Source organism: Caretta caretta, chromosome 13 (genome assembly GCF_965140235.1).
Source record: "Caretta caretta isolate rCarCar2 chromosome 13, rCarCar1.hap1, whole genome shotgun sequence".
Lineage (NCBI taxonomy): Eukaryota > Metazoa > Chordata > Testudines > Cheloniidae > Caretta > Caretta caretta.
In genome coordinates this window covers 28,293,951-28,311,355 of record NC_134218.1, presented here as the reverse complement: position 1 = coordinate 28,311,355, position 17,405 = coordinate 28,293,951, and the positions used below count along the sequence as shown (strand labels likewise).

The window sequence follows — 17,405 nt, the reverse complement described above, 5'->3', positions numbered from 1 at the left end:
GGGGTTGGATGGGGCAGGAGTCCCGGGGGGCGGGGGTGGGCAACGACCCCCTCATGGGGTGAGGACGGAACCCGTTGTTAAGATTTTGGCAGCTCATCACTGGCTATGACAGCTGTTTCTCTGGACCCTATCTTGCCTTTCTAATTAGGGACATTATCTGTTTGGTTTGGCCATGTCCCCCTCCATCATTGGTAGTACTTAGGCTTATCAGAGCTGGATGGGCCATTTCATCTTGTGCAGTTGATTTCAGGATCAGGTGAAAAGCCAACAGAGGGAGATAGGAGAGGAGGAAGACAGTGGGGGACAGAAAGGGACACATGAGACAGGAAGACTCAACAGGAGCTCATATGTACCTCCTTGGTTGTCTTAAGCAGCTCCCTGTTCAGCATGCTGGCTTTTGTGGATCCCTTTATTAGGTGCCTGTCTCTTCCATGCGTTGTATGGGGAGCCTGGGCTGAGTATTCCACTAGGCAGCAGGATGTGTAAAGTTAAGTGTTGCAACACTGAGTCTGAGTCTCCTTTGTGGGGTTCTAGCCTCTAAAGCCACAATATGCTGTAAAGATTGAATGAAGTAATTTTGGCTCTCTTGCATAGAGTGGAGTAGTGGCTTGGGAATGTATCTGACAGATCAGATTTGAAATGTTATGGAGTCTCACTCTGTGGTATGACAAGTGGAGGAGAGCTTGAGTTGTTTATGGTCAGTGGTAGTTCATAGACCCGTAGCTGCAGAAAGGGGGCTGCGGGTTAGTAGTCCCTATTAGAAATGAAGAAGAGGAACTGATACATCAGTGGATAGGTAGTGGACAGTCACTGATGAAGCAGAAAAGACCAGTTAAAACTGTTTAGTCCATTCCCTTACTGATGTAGGATTGTCTCTTACTGCACACTTTTCTGTATTTTATCTAATCTAGTTTTACGTCTCCCAAATGAAAGGACTTCTATTACTTCCCTTGGGAAGCTCCACCACAGGTCTGTAGACCTTAAGGTCAGGAAACTTTTCTGATATTCAGTCTGCTTTCTTATTACTCATGGTTATACCCTAATTTTACTAGTCTTAACAAGTCGTCTCCTTTCTTGGTGTTTCTATCCTTTAAATATATGTACGACATTACAGTGACATGACTTAGAGGCCACAATTGCTTGGCTTTGTTGCCATAATCATTTGCTGTCTATCACTTCTAAGTCAGGAAGTCCTGTTTACAATACACAGGCTTCCGAGTGGATTCAGGACACAGGCTAGTGGATTTGATTGCAGGGTAGAACTCTAGTGTGTCTGGGAATTAGACTTGAGTTTTGTCTGCCGCTGAGTCTGGTCTGTTAAAGCAGCCTGCAGACATCCTGGGAATGTACATTTTTCAAGGGCAAACAATCTCACTTGTATCTTGATGGTTATTTTATATGCTATAGATCAAAAGTAAAAAGATCTAGATATAGATTAGAGTTAATAAGGATATTTTAATTCCATCTGAGTTTTGGTTCAGTACCTAACATAAATACTGGTTGGGCATGTCTGTTTGGAAGACGTAATGTTCTCATGTGAAAGATCTGGTGGGGATATTCTTGTGTAGCACAGAATGTTCTCTTCACTTGTATTCACAGTCTGACTTCTGTGCCTTAGTTTATCTGTGAAAGCAAAGCCATGAAAAAGCAGAGCTGATTACTGCAAAAAAAGAAAAATCCTGGATGCGAAATGCATTGTATTGTAGGGGGATAAATGAATTAATAGAGCTCACAGGAGAAAATGAATGTGAAATGACCCAAATTAGCCTTTCAGAGTCTCATAATCTCTCCAATTTAATAAAAGATTCCGGTTGTAAATGGTATGAATTCTAAATTGGATTAAAGCATAGTTGTGGAAATGTGGCTGCTATTAAATGACCTCTAAATAAACTACAGTAAGGTGCATTCCTCTGAATTAGAGACATTTCAGTGTCTTGTTTGACCTTTTTAGTACACTTTTTTAATGCCAGGTGCACTGATACTTAATCAGTTGTATAATGTCTCTTTTCACTTCAAAAAAGTGCTTTGCATCTAGATGTTAATTGACTGGGTAAATATTACCCTAAATTGTCCAAGTGTTGAAAAGTGTGGTACATGTGTATATGAGTAAGACAGCACATATTTGCTCTTACATTCCTATTTGTGTTCCTTCCCACCTCAACATCATTGAAACATAGAAGTCTTTTCTACCATTTTCTCATAGCGTAATCCTGCAGCAGGCAAAATGGAAGGGACTATGGAAAACTTGAGTAGTGAGATTTTTAAATCAAGGTCATGACCACTACTGGGTATAAGGACATTCTTGTTGTTAGAAAAAATGTCAGGGGATAACATGGGAAAGTAGGGCTAATGCTGGGGCATGGACTGGCCCGGATCAGGACACTACAGATTGACCGGAGAACCAGGGTTGGAGAGAACTTAAGAGTCAACTAAAGCTTACCTGAGACATAGCACAGAGCTTTTCATATGCAGGAGCAGGAGCCTGATTTATTAAACCAGAGATTTACCACCAAACAAACAAAAAACCGAGGAAATTACAAAACAAAAAAATCTCTAATGGTTTAAGATTAGTAAATGCAATTAGAGTGAAATACGTTGAACAGACACTCCTGTGGTGGGAAGGGTGGGCAAGAGAAGAAAATAGAAATAAATGGAATGGAAATAGAAAGATATGGTTACAAAATTCTGGTTAGTACCCTGACATCTAGTTCATCCACACACACAATGAAAAACACATTCTCAGTGTTTAGTGCCCACATAGCCTGAGTTCTGCCCTTGTAACAAAATACTCCCAGTAAGTACAAAGTCTAAACGAAGCTTATGTATTTATCCCATAGCTTTCATTAAGAACTGTACATAAACTATAATACCGTACTTCTGTTTATACAACAGCTGTAAGAAGTCTGGCCTTGCAGTCTACATATTCCACAAAATCAACAGTTCTGAACTTCCTACCTTTGTTTCTCGGATTTCTTTCTAGTGCTATCACTACTGAATACAAGCACATCCAAATAGCAGGCTTTTCCTTCTGAGCAAGATAATGTTATCAGTCCCAAATTAAATTGTATTTAGTTTGTTTATTATCATCTCTAATATTTGTTTAATGTATTGCACATAATTTTATGATATGGCATAAAGCAGTCACCAATAGCATCCAGCATGATACTGCAGAACAAATACTTTTATTACTTGAAAGCCCAGTCAAACTCCCATTCATATCAAAGGAAAGACTACTGCTATTGTTAATGGAATTTGGATTGGTCCTAAAATAGGGACACCTGTCAAGTGGGGGAGCAGGTCACAGAAATATTTGTTTAGCAGTGTGTGCATGAATTGTGCAAAGCTGGACTCAAAATGGGCAATGTGACCTCTGTTTGATTTTCATACTGGCTGTTTAGATTGTTTCAATGGATGTGATCAATGGTACTTTTGATTTGTGCTTGGCAGCTTTAATTGTAACTGTACCTAGTTTTCTGTTTTGTAATGTGTTGCAGAGTAATGATAATATAACCCGAGGGTTACAAGACTAAAGGATTGTGTAGTGTGCAACCACCCAGAAGCCTTGTCTTGATGGGCTAAAAAGGTGTGTGTTTTCAACTGAACACAATTGGATAACTCTCCTTTTACCCATCAAGACAGGACCCAACAGTACATATGAGGCCCCTGTAAATTTACAGTCAGCTTCTAGGAGATCAGCCCTGTCACCTGTGTTGCAGCCACTCCATCATGTTGCTTGAAATTGTCAGTATTCTAGAAAAGGTGACAAGGGAGTGTAGTCTCTCTCTCTTTAGGAAAGCTATAATTTTCGGGTAGGGGAGGGGGAATCTCCCCCACAATTCAGTTCCAGCACTACAGTGAGGAAAGGCAAAATCTGAAATAGCATTTTTAGGGGATGGGTTTGAGAACTGGATTTTGGAAATTCTCTGTTTTTTCTTCACTTCTAATGAACATGTGTAACTGACAAGTTCGCTGTTACAAACTGGCCCTCAACCGGATATTGTGTGTGTGTATATGTCTGAGACTTCTCAATTATTCATTTCCTACACCTTTCCCCAGTAAACTTCTTTTGATCCGACTTTTACAGAGGCTAGAGACTTGAACAAAAAGGACATGCATGGAGTGAAATGCAACACAGGTCTGAATTCAAATGTTAAGCTGTATCTTGGAGCAAAGAACTGCAGTCATCGGGTTAGAGTCTGAGTAGATATCCAAGTTGATTCTATTTCTTAAGCAGATAAATGTTCTTATTAAGTTACCAAGTCTATTGTATATTGAAGAACTGGATTATTGATCTCTTTGGCAGAGGTAGCTGGAAATAACATTTAGGGTAATTAATTGTTTCATCCAAACAATGACTCTTTCAGAGAGGTTGTGTTGAATCTGTCAGCCGAAGCACAGGTTGGTTGGTTGGAAATAGCTAGAAAAGGACCTGGATGGAGGGAGATGTAATGCTTGGTCATGGAGGGGCAAAGGCATTTGTTTCTAATGTAGATTTCTTTTGTAATGTATATTTAAGGGGATAGGTATAGTAGGAATATGCCTATGCCTATGTGGTTGTGCCCAATATTTTACTGTGTGTGTTCCTTTTTTCTTCGTGTGATGATACCCAACCAATCTGTCCTTTGGTAGGCCCTTTTCACACTACAGCCTGTAGTCAAATTTGTAACTACTTACAGGCACTTTATATCCACACTACAGTTGGTCATAAGTTTTTTTTATTGTAATGATTTTCAACCAAAAAAGTCCTTTGCAAAACCAAAATTTTCTATGGGAAAAACTTTAGTTTTGCGTGCACACATAATTAGTTTTGAGCAGGGAATCAAAATGATGGTTTCCCAGTTGCCTGCTTGGAAGGTCTCTCATGACAAAAGCTTTACAGGTGGCTGCCATCACTGAACGCCTGATTCTCTGCCTCCCTGATGCTCAGCTTAGCTCCCCGGGTGCATGGGCACTCTGCCTGTCCTGCTGTTGGGCTGCAAGGCTCTTGTCAATGTCACTTTCTCAGAAAAATTAAAAATTCCGTGTTGGTTCACCTGAAACAGAGCTTTCCTAAAATCCCCTTTCTGGGAAAATGTCGCTTTTTTGCCATTTTGTCTCAGTTTGGGATTACATTTTTTTTTAAAGAACACATAATTTTTAACAGGGATTTTCCAGCCAGCTCTAATCCACGTACATCATGAATGATTGATCCGGAGCAGCTAGCTGAGTTTCACTTTTGCCAGTGATCTAATCGGGTGGTGGTATCTTCCTGTAACTGGTTGTGCGCACATGTGCGCAAGCACTGGGAGTGAGGAGTTGAGTGCTTAGTGTTAACTGAAAACCCTGATCTGGTTTGTGTATCCATTTTGACTGGTTCTCCTTCCTCCTAGCTCTCTGTACAACAGTACATTCCAGACTCCTCAGACCCATGTGTTGGTGTCACTCTGTGAATTTCGTGCAAAGGCATTGTGGGATAGCTCATCTGCCCTTACTTTCATTGACAGCACTTTGTGATGTCAGTTCATATTTGTGTAGATCTAGAAACAAACACTTACAGCAGGAAAGCTGCTGTGCAGGCTCAAACTGGACAGGGTTACAGATAAGGAGACAGCACCTCTATTGGTTACAAAAATCATGTTTAGAAGGTTCTGTGCGGGTGGGTCCTTACACCAGGGGAGATGTCAAGAGTGTTTATACAAGATGAGCTTTCCTTGACCGCTGCTCTTATTCAAACAGGAGCGGGACCAGGACGTGACGTACAGTGGAACCTCAGTTACGAACACCTCGGGAATGGAGGTTGTTCGTAACTCTGAAATGTTTGTAACTTTGAACAAAATGTTATGGTTGTTCTTTCAAAAGTTTACAACTGAACATGGACTTAATACGGCTTTGAAACTTTCTTATGCAGAGAAAAATGCTGCCTTCCCTTTATTTTTTTTTAGTAGTTTACATTTAACACAGTACTCTACTGTATTTGCCTTTTTTTGTGTCTGCTACTACCTGATTGCATGCTTCCCGTTTCAAATGAGAGGTGTAGTTGACTGGTCAATTTGTAACTTTGGTGTTTGTAACTCTGTATAGAATACTTTCTCCCAGTCACTCCTGCTTATCTGCAGCTGCTGCCTGAGCCTGCGGCATAGTTAAAACCATGTTTGGCAGTTACTGTACCATGGACTGCTGTGTGTTCCATGGGAAAAGATGGAGGAAGATGTTACTTTTAAAGCTTATGTTTTGAGACATGGTATTTGCTATAAAACACAGTACTCTGTAGCACAGAGGTGCGCAAACTATGGCCCACGGGCCACATCCAGCCTGTGGGACCGTCCTGCCCAGCCCCTGAGCTCCCAGTCGGGGAGGCTAGCCCCTGGCCCCTCCCCCGCTGTCTCCCTCCCCCGCAGCCTGAGCACACCGCGCTGCCAGGGGGCATGGCTGGTTCTGGCATGGTAAGGGGGTGGGGAGTGGGGGGTCCCAGGGTGGCAGTCAGGGGACAGGGAGCAGGGGGTGGTTGGATGGGTCGGGGGTTCTGCGGGGGGCAGTCAGGGGACAGGGAATGGGGGGGTTGGATAGGCGTGGGAATCCCAGGAGGCCTGTTGGGGGTGTGGATAGGGGTTGGGGCAGTCAGGGGACAGGGAGAAGGGGGGGTTGGATAGGGCGTGGGGTCCCGGGGGACAGTTAGGGGTGGGAGTCCCAGGAGGGGGCGGTCAGGGACAAGGAGTGGGGTGGGGGTTGGATGAGTCAGGGACTCTGAGGGGGGCAGTCGAGGGGTGGGAGGGGGTAGATGGGGGCAGGGGCCAGGCTGTTTGGGGAGGCACATTCTTCCCTACCCAGACCTCCGTATAGTTTTGCAACCCCGATGTGGCCCTTGGGCCAAAAAGTTTGCCTACTCCTGCTGTAGCATCATCCATGCTGAGCATCTAGACTACCAATGTTGTAATTGCTGGTTTATAGTCTGTATTTGACATGAAGTGGACATCAGAGGCTTGGCTACCATGACATTTGTTTAGGCAGGAACAACAACAGTAACAAATTTCAATTAAACTAGAAAGACGAGCAGATGAGCAATAGAATGAATTAAACATTGTTCTGTTTTGTGAATGGAATTTTGTACACATTTGAATGGCTATTTTGGACACAAATAACATACATCCTATTTTGGTTTTGTTTCGTCTAGCTGCTCTTCAAGCCCTAAAACGCAAGAAGAGGTACGAGAAGCAGCTTTCACAGATAGATGGCACGTTATCAACAATTGAATTCCAGAGGGAAGCCCTTGAAAATGCCAACACCAATACTGAAGTGCTCAAGAATATGGGCTTGGCTGCTAAAGCTATGAAAGCTGCTCATGACAACATGTAAGAAATTTCATATTGTATCCTTGAATGAATGTCCACTCTATCAAAATCAAACGAAAAATTATAGAAAGAGAATAATGAACCGGGTCCCACGCAATCTGCTAAAATGCTCTGCGTCATCTTGGCGTGAAATAACTGATTTTTGCAGAGGTTACAGACAAAGTAGTTATTATATTTTAAACTTTTTAAAAATACTTTCTGGATGCATTCGCTTATTGATCGAGCTACAAAAGACTGGGATTTTTCAACCCAGAAACATTTTGTGTGGTATGAGGCCATTAATAGCGCGCACACAATTTTTGTCTAGCTAAAGGATAGTGTCAATAATAGTCTGAAGTGGTTTCAGCGATGTACCGGTCACAGATCCATCTAATGCCTGAACACTTCTTAAAAGGGGTGTGTAGTCTGTTCCTTTTTTCCTCTACTCAGTATAATTTGCAGACAAAAATGACTTTGAGATGGAGTTATGGTTGAGAGTACATATTAGTAACTAAGGGTAAATTACATTACAGAGATGTTGTAATTAACACAAAGCCAATATTAGCAAACCCAGGAAACTCTCAACTAAGGTTAAATTTAAAAGAAATCCAAACCTGTTCAGATATAGGAATGTAAATAGTCTTTACTCAGCCATATAGTGACCTCATGTGATTAGGGCATTTTATTGTTTGTGGTCCTAGATTAAATTAAACTGATTTTTAAAGACATTAAATTGTTGAAGAGTGCCTCAGATTTCTCTTCTCTCCTTTACCCCCTACAATCTCCTGCATGCATACCCTCCATTTCCCCCCTCTCTTGAGTAACTCTGGTGCAACAGGGTAACTTTGTAAAATTTTTCGCTGTTTTTCACAACAGAAAAGCTTTCAGGTAGAAAAGGCTGGTGCGTAAAATATTCTCCAGAGAAACGTATGAAGAATTGTACTCTTTCAAAATGACCTGCATCCCCCATTTTTTGCAATGACAATGAGGCCAGGTGCTGAGCTCAGTTAATATGCCCTCTTTCCAAATGCCACCACATTCCATTGCTCTCAATGGGAGTGAAGGTAAACTGACCTCAGGAAAGATGATAGCCCTCTATGCTGTCAGGAGGCGGAGAAGAACACCGAGGAGTAGGTGAATAGATGCAATGGCTATTTTTGCTAAGAGCCATCTGTTGCTTCAGTTCCATTGAGAACAATGGGGAAAAGTGGCTATTTTGGAAGAGGGCAGTTCTTTGTGGAATTCTCTGAAGTGTATTGAGTTCCTGCCCCTGAATAAACTTGAATATGGAGAATGGGGGTGTGTGTGGAGAATGACAATTCTAAAAAACGAGAAAACCCTTTAAATGTAATCCATGCACAAGATTTCAGTGAGTTAAGTATATAGAAAGTTGTAAAAGTCTGCATTATTTCATTATGGTCGTTGGGGACATAAGTATGACAAAACAGGTGCCAGGTTTCTTAAAGGACCCATTTTTAATTTAATTAAAACTAATTAATGAATTTGTTTCTAAATTTTTAGAAGTCATTCTATGCTCGGAGACTAAGGAGTAGAATTTTGGGGAGGACATCTTATATTTTTCATACATAAGAGGTTGAATCCCAGTTTCAAGTGCAAAACTCAGCTCGCCCTTAACTGTGGACTTGACGCTGCTGCTGATAATTTTTTGTCCTGTGAAGGCACTTTTTTCTTCCAGCCTTGACTAAAGCAATTAGATCTGAGTTACACTAAGAATTAGAGTTCAAAACAAACTGATAATTGGCTCTTGATGGCTTAAAGGATTGATAATAGGGTAACGGAGCCTTTCACCCCAACAAGTTAAAGCTGACCTAGATCTGTAGTAGTAACCAAAAGTAGTTGCCAGCCAATGGGCTGCTTGGCTACCTATGTGAAAGGATTTTGTGGGATCAGTCCATCTTGCCATGTGTTTATATCTTTTCTGAGGGCAAATGGAAGCTTTTATCCTCCAGGGCTCTCAGTCCATCTTTCAGCACTAAATTTCTGCCAAAGAGAAAAATTTAAGAACAGCAAACCGGTGATTTCTAGAATCATTAGGGAGGTAATCTGCTGGGAATGAGCACCTCCTCCTGCCCAATCCACACAGCAGAAATGGCATGTGCTTTAGAGGAAGCTTCATACCTTTCTGCAATGGGTAAAAATGCCAAGATGTTGGCAGGGAGTAGGGACTGGAGATTGCTCAGGGTGGAGCAGTTGAGGGAGGAAGAGCTGCAGTGGCTGGAGATGTGAGGTCATGCACAGCTGAAATGCCATCACAGTGTGGAATTAGCATTGCCACAGAATTAGCAAATGTAGTCAGTGGGCAGTGCAAACCAGGCTAATGACCTAACATCATGTACTCTTCTCTTTACAGGGATATCGATAAAGTAGACGAATTGATGCAGGACATTGCAGAACAGCAGGAGCTGGCAGATGAAATTTCAACAGCTATTTCAAAGCCTGTAGGATTTGGGGAAGACTTTGATGAGGTAAAACAGCTCAAGAGTTACTGTTTTAAATTAAAACCCATCTCTTAGTGATCTGAGTTCTGCATGCATTCAGACAAGAATGTAAGTTCTAGAATGTAAAATTTCTCCTAGCAAGTGGTCTCTTCCACCTCTGGAAAATTGGGCGCATGGCAGCTACAAAACTTGGATGGGACTTCAACCCCCAACGTTTTGGAGGCTTTTGGATCAGATAATTCTGTGCCCAACAGAAAGTGAAGCCATAAATTCAGATCGGGGTGGAGACTCAGACCTGCCCTCACAGTTGGAGGGTCATGTGCTGGAGGGTCATTTAGGCCATCCCCTGTAATAATATACCTAGCTGAGTCTGTCTGTGTTTGTGTTACTTAGTGGCAAGTGTGATCTGAATCCTTCTTTTTCCCTTTACAATACTAGGATGAACTGATGGCAGAATTGGAGGAACTAGAACAGGAAGAATTAGACAAAAACCTGCTGGAGATCAGTGGTCCCGAGACAGTACCACTGCCAAACGTGCCCTCAATAGCAATACCATCAAAGCCAGGTAATTGTCTGCCTTTGCCAAAGTCAGCTTGGTTCATTAACATGTGCATTCATCAAATCAGCAGCTCTTAATAAGGATTTGAATTTTGAATTTTCTGGCTACAAGCAGCTTGTAGAGTTAATATGGGATTCATGAATTACATGATGTGTTATTCTCAAGGAATCCATCTCCTTTCATTAGAGCTATGAAAATTAATAGCTGTAACAGGAGCAGTTAGCATGTATTCCTGCACTTCCAGTTTATCCTATAATATGTTAAACAAGGTTCAAGGCAGAATGGAGATGTAGGAGGAGGAAATGGAAGCTGGGAGTCTTGTACTAATGGCAGCTAATTTAATGGGAAGCAATCCTGACAAGACCAAACACAGAGGTAAAATCAAGGGAGACTTGAGTGAGAAATAGTTCTTGGAATTTAGTCTTCCAAGTTGGTCTCAGGGCTCTGATTGAACCATGTTTGCAGGTCCTTGAGTCTGCCTCTCATCCCTGTACTGGGATGCTGTGGTTTTACATAGCTGGCCCTCTGTTTTCATAGCACCTGGTCTTGGGGGAATACTGCTGACTCCTGATTACCCAAGGTGCATGGGGTCCCTACCTTAGGGGTGGCACTCAAATCAGATGACACCAAACTGAGTCTTGTGCAAAACCTTGGAGCAAAAGCCTCTGGGGAGGCAAATTACAAGGACAAATCCTGGTTGGTGCAGGTGTATTACTAGTACATAGAGAAGCTCCACACTAACCTGATTCTGCTGTGGTGAGGTTCTTTGTTGGTTCTGCCATTGGGTCCAGCCCTCCATGGTTCTTGTCTATGAAGCGACCACTGTTGAATGGTGATGTGATGCATTTCTTGTTTATCAGGTGATTTTTTTTTTTTTTTTTAAAACCTGGGATTTGTGGCAAGCTGCATTTGGATGGCAATTAGGAGTCCATTAGAAGTACCAAAATAGCATTTTAAAATTTGTTTTATTTAACTAATAAAAACATCTTAATTATGCTGTAGACATAAAAAAAAAAGTTAATACTTTTTTTGCATTTAAAACTGACCTATTAAACAAAGGAAGTATTTACTGTAGTTAGTGAATTGATGGATTGTTTCTGGTCACCATGCGCCAGATTTTTCAAAGATATTTAAGTGCCTAGCAGTATTTCTGAAATTATCTAAGCAGGCTAAGTGGCTAACTCCCATTGAAATCAAGTCCCTTTGAAAATCTGGCCCTGTGTCCTTCAAATTTTTAGAATTAAAAGATCTAAATCAGAAGTTAGGAATTGTAGGAAATGGATAACAGAAGCAAAGTGACACAAGGAGAAATCTATGGCCAGCATTGTTAAGGACAATAAGGAGTTTTAACAATATGTTATAACAGGAAGAATCTTGACAATGGCATTGGTTTATTAGTAGATTGAAATAGTAGAATTAGCAATAATAATGCAGAAAAGGCAGAAGTGTTCAATAAATATTTCAGTTCTGTGTTTGGGTGAAAAAACATGTAGTCCCATCATATAGTGATAACGCTCTTTCCATTCCACTAATATCTCTGGAGAATGTTAAACAGAAGCTATTAAAGTTAATACTTTTAAATCAACAGGTCCAGTCAACGTGCATCGAGGTGTTTTAAAAGAGTTGGCTGAGGAGCTTGCTGGAGAGTTAATGTTGATTTTCAATTAGTCTCAGGGCACTGGAGAAGTTTCAGAAGACTAGAAGAAAATTAATGTGCTAATTTTAAAAAAGAGTAAACAGGATGACCCGGGTAATTCTAGGTCTGATATAGGTCCCAGGCAAGATAATGGAGTGGCTGATATGGGAATCAGTTAATAAAGAATTAAAGGAGGGTAATGTAATTAATGCCAATCAACATGGGTATATGGAAAATAGATCCTGTCAAATTAACTTGATAGCTTTTTAAATGAGATTATAAATTTAGTTGATAAAGTTGATTTCTGAAAGGCATTTGGCTTGGTGCCACACAACATTTTGATTAAAAAAAACTAGAATGATATAAAATGAACATGTCGCATGTTAAATGGATTAAAAACTGGCTAACTGATAAGTCTCAACATGTAGTTGTAAACGGGGAATGTTCATCAAGTGGGTGTGTTTCTAGTGGAGTCCTGCAGGGATGAGTCCTTGGCCCTATACTATTTAACATTTTTTTATCAGTTACCTGGGAAAAAACATAAAATCATCATTGATAAAGTTTGCAGATGATACTAAAATTGGGAGAGTGGTAAAAATTGAGGCAGACAGGTCACTAATACAGAGTGATCTGGATCACTTGGCTAACTGGGCGCAATCAAACAATATGTGTTTTAATACAGTTAAATATAAATGTATACATCCCAAAACAAAGAGTGTAGGCCATACTTACAGAATGGGGAACTCTATCCTGGGAAGCAGTGACTCTGAAAAAGACTGGAGGGGATCATGGTGGATTATCAGCTGAACATGAGCTTCCAATGGGACACTGTGGCCAAAAGAGGTAATGTGATCTAGGGATGCATAAAGACTGGAATCTCAAATAGAAGTAGAGAGGTTATTTGACCTGTATATTTGGCACTGGTGCGACCGCTGCTTGAATATTGTGTCTAGTTCTGCTTCCCGCAATTCAGGAAAGATGTTGTCTCAGAGAAGAGCCACAAGAATGATTAAAGGATTAGAAAACATTCCATATGGTGATAGACTCAAAGAACTCAACCTATTTAGTTTAACAGAGAGAAGGTTAAGGGTAACTTGATTACAGTCTACAAGTACCTATATATAGAGAACAAATATTTAATAATGGGATCTTCAGTCTAGGAGAGAAAGTTATGATACGATCCAGTGGCTGGAAGTTGAAGGTAGGACAAATTCAGGCTGGAAATAAGGCATAAATTTTTGACCGCGAGGATAATTAACCATTGGAACAATTTACCAAGGGTCGTGGTGGATTTTCCATCACTGATAATTTTTAAATCAAAAAAAATTTTTTTATAAAAGATCTGCTCTAGGAATTATTTTAGGGAAGCTCTCTGGCCTGTGTTATTCTGGAGGTCAGACTAGGTGATCACAATGGTCCCTTCTGGCTTTAGAATCTATAAATCCTCTTCCCACCTGGTGGTGGTTCATAGATTGAAAGAGGAAAATAAGCTTTTCTTCTTTTTCAGCTCAGTTAGCTTCTCCACTTTGAATGTATAAGTAGGGGCATAGCGAGCAGATTGAGGGACGTGATCGTTCCCCTCTATTCGACATTGGTGATGCCTCATCTGGAGTACTGTGTCCAGTTTTGGGCCCCACACTACAAGAAGGATGTGGATAAATTGGAGAGAGTCCAGCGAAGGGCAACAAAAATGATTAGGGGTCTGGAACACATGAGTTATGAGGAGAGGCTGAGGGAGCTGGGATTGTTTAGCCTGCAGAAGAGAAGAATGAGGGGGGATTTGATAGCTGCTTTCAACTACCTGAAAGGGGGTTCCAAAGAGGATGGCTCTAGACTGTTCTCAATGGTAGCAGATGACAGAACGAGGAGTAATGGTCTCAAGCTGCAGTGGGGGAGGTTTAGATTGGATATTAGGAAAAACTTTTTCACTAAGAGGGTGGTGAAACACTGGAATGCGTTACCTAGGGAGGTGGTAGAATCTCCTTCCTTAGAGGTTTTTAAGGTCAGGCTTGACAAAGCCCTGGCTGGGATGATTTAACTGGGAATTGGTCCTGCTTTGAGCAGGGGGTTGGACTAGATGACCTTCTGGGGTCCCTTCCAACCCTGATATTCTATTCTATGAATGAATTAGCCCAAATGAAAAAAATATTTTCTCTGCACCTTCTAGCTAACCTGAAACCAAAAGTAATTAAGGCAAAAGCTTTTCTGCACAACAGAAACTAAAAGTACTGACATCTGATAAATTTAAATACCAGCATTTGCTCCATTATCAAAACTGAAAATACAGATAGTTAATGCAATGTAAGACATTGTGCCATATTTATAAAGCTTCAGTTGATCTTAAAAGTTAGTTTCCCCCAGTTCTGTATATAATAAAAAAAAGCATCCGTAATTCATTAAAATTTGAGTGCTGACTGATGTAGCATTTTTCATTTAAATTATTTTAATAGATTATAATAAATGTAAGGCTCAGCATATTTTGTCATAATTTCACATTTAATGTTTACAGGCTTATTTTAAAAAGAAAATATTTAAATACAAAAATTCAATTTGATATTTTTAAAAATCAGTTTTTATTTATCCTGATTTCTACTCTTCCATGCCTGTTGAATTTGGGGGGCCCTGCCAAAGAAGAGAAACCTTCAAACAGACTCCTCCCCTTTCAAGGGTTGTACTTCAGGAATTTCCCATTTGTGCCAGCTTTGTATTACAAATTGCGTGCGCGCACACACACACACACACCCCCTCCCACCCCCCATACTGTAAGCTACTGTCTGGATTCATTACAGGGAGAGAATGGATATCTTTAAAATTAAAAATAATTCTCTATCTTGCTGCATTAGGAATTTCTTTGGGGAAAGTGTAGTATTTGGAAATTTTTAAGGTGAGACTTAGTGTTCTACATCTTCAAAGCACTGTACAGTTTTAACTAACCTTCCCAATATTTCTGTAAGGTAACTATTGCCTTCATTTTCAGAGAGGGAAACTGAGAGACAGAGGTGAAAACAGCACAGGAAATCTGAGAGATCCTAGGCCAGGACTTGGTATTTCCTGGCTCCCAACTCATCTGTTCTTCCAGCTAGTGCTGTGCTCAAATCAGTCTAAGACCAATAGCCCCAAATCCATAGTGGTTGGTTTAAGCATGCTGAGCAACAAGAAACCAAAAGGTATTGGCATCCATTGCCAAATGGCTACTGCTTAGCTAAATAAACTCTACATGGCTCCAAAGGAGTTCCTAAAATAAACAGGTCTACACCTTCCCATGCTTTGAGATTTGATGACTGTGACAAATATGGGCAATGCTTGTGTATCACTCTGATTAAAATGCACATTTTCATTCTTCTCACAAACCATTTTCTTTTCTCTTTTTGAAATATGGCCTCAGGAAGTTTAATCCTGGCTGGCTTTTAAAATGGCACATAAGTCTTGTAACTGAAAACCTCATGTGGCATATTTGCTCTTCTATGGGACCTAGTGCCTTGTGCAGTCCAGAGTCGCATGTCCAGGTGAAGCAGACATTATGGGGTTACATCAAGGTATCTGCTCCTCACTCTTCACACTCTCTTTATGCTACAGCCAAGAAGAAAGAAGAGGAGGATGATGATGACATGAAAGAGTTGGAAGCTTGGGCTGGAAACATGTAACTACAGCAGCAATGGCTTGGAAAAACAAAACAGACTTTGGCCACCTGTTCTAGGTGCACGTGAAGTGTGATGGGGACAAAACATTCAGCAAAATGTCTTTTATCTCTTTAATCTTAACCCAAAGCAGTGGGCACTGCATCGCTGTACTCTGCATAGCATGGTCTGCGCAAAGAAAACAAAGGGGGTCGGGGAAATTTGCCTGCAGTTGATGTTGAATTTCTGTAAAATAAAATGTATTTGCAAAATCCAACGTTCAGCTTCTGGACTATGCTAATGCCACTGCTGGATCTTCATCTTCTAGAGTTTTGGGGTGTATTGAATCTAAATGACCTGAAATGCAGCCTGTAATTTTAAGTCAGTTGAAAGTGTGTCTGGAAGTCTTGTAAGGCATTTAAAAAGGAAAAGTCATAAGCCACCATCGGCTTCTCATGTTTAGGTATAAGAATGCGTTAGGTTTTTAGTTCTTTGCACTCTGTATTTATTTCCTTTGACTGTGTGATCACCTTCTATCACTGCACTGACCTAGTCACTGTTCCCATTTTTAATTAGTGAAACTGATTTGAAATTGATAAACACTACCTTGGAAGTAAGGGAGATTTACACTTAAAATCCAGCTGTACATTTTTTCTATGTAGCAGTGCAGTGTTCATTGCTATTTGTGGTAACTGATAACCCATTCAGATACATGCATACATCTATTTTAATTAAGAAACTATGGTTTGCACTGTATTAAATATCTTAATTAATTTTCATTCTCGGCTAGTGTCGTCAATTATCTAATTTTATTAGATTTAAAGACATTTAATTTACATTAAATTTGGTTTCTGCTCTTGCCTGATAGAGGAATAAACAGACTCTTTGGCATCAGTTTATCTTTGAGTCCATAATTGTAGCTATGGCAGAATTGTGACAGATACAGAGTCAGGTCATTTATCATACAAACTCCAATCTTAGCTGAGCAAAATGGTTGGGCGTGTTTCTGTAACTCAGTTACTCTTGACTGTTTTAGTGTAATGATATGCTGGAACAACAGATTGAGACCCCAGTCAGAGGGCCCTAGGAGCTGCTGTATTCTAGGTAGAATCAACTGATTTAAAGGCTGAACACACAGTTTTGGCTTTTTCTCTGCCTACCCTGCTGTCAATTATCATAAGAATTTGACATTCATGATTTGTTGCATATTCTGTGCTTGTAAGAAGATCTTGTATTTTACAGCACTAATATTTCTATTAGGATTTATGCTTTGACCACTAAATGCAGTGAGACTTCTTGCTGGAAATTTGCACGCCTACCTGAAGGTAAGTAGTTACCTTAACATCAGTATTGTTACCTCCGTTACTGACACCCACGTCCAGAAATGCTGAATGGAAAGAAGGCAAAGAGGCACAGGTGGCAGAACCGCTAACTGCTCCCAAGGTTGTGGAGGGTGGAGCTGAGTCACTAATACGTGCCTATCTGTACCGTCACCCTGTTTCTTCAGACAAGAAGAGAATGAAACTCCTGCAATAAAAAATGACTGCCAGAATTGGAACTGAACACCATAACTCCTGTGTGGTGATGGTTTTTCTGTTGGTCAGGCAGCTGGAACAATTCAGTGTTCTCTCTTGCAGCTCTGCACTTTTACCTTCACCTTAAGAAGTCTCCTCTGAAGACTTACTTTGGTCAATACTGTGTGTCTGTCTAGCACATGTGAGGTTTTTTTAATTACTTGTCAGGAGCCTTACTTCTGCTTTGTATTCCTGACTCTTCGTCTCCCCTTCTCCTGCCTACATCAGCGAACAGCCAGAAATTATAAACAAG

The 17,405-nt window shown here is 40.7% G+C and overlaps 1 protein-coding gene across 1 annotated transcript in view; it reads left to right on the top strand.

Moving 5' to 3' along the window:
- Window positions 1–16,357, top strand: part of CHMP4B (charged multivesicular body protein 4B) — a 35,172-nt gene extending 18,815 nt beyond the window's left edge. The window contains exons 2-5 of the mRNA XM_048820194.2: window positions 7,151–7,328; window positions 9,679–9,793; window positions 10,205–10,331; window positions 15,538–16,357. Of these exons, the coding sequence (XP_048676151.1) occupies window positions 7,151–7,328; window positions 9,679–9,793; window positions 10,205–10,331; window positions 15,538–15,605 (488 nt within the window). The 3' untranslated portion in view covers window positions 15,606–16,357. The remainder of the gene's footprint in view (window positions 1–7,150; window positions 7,329–9,678; window positions 9,794–10,204; window positions 10,332–15,537) is intronic.
- Window positions 16,358–17,405: the final 1,048 nt, after the last annotated feature.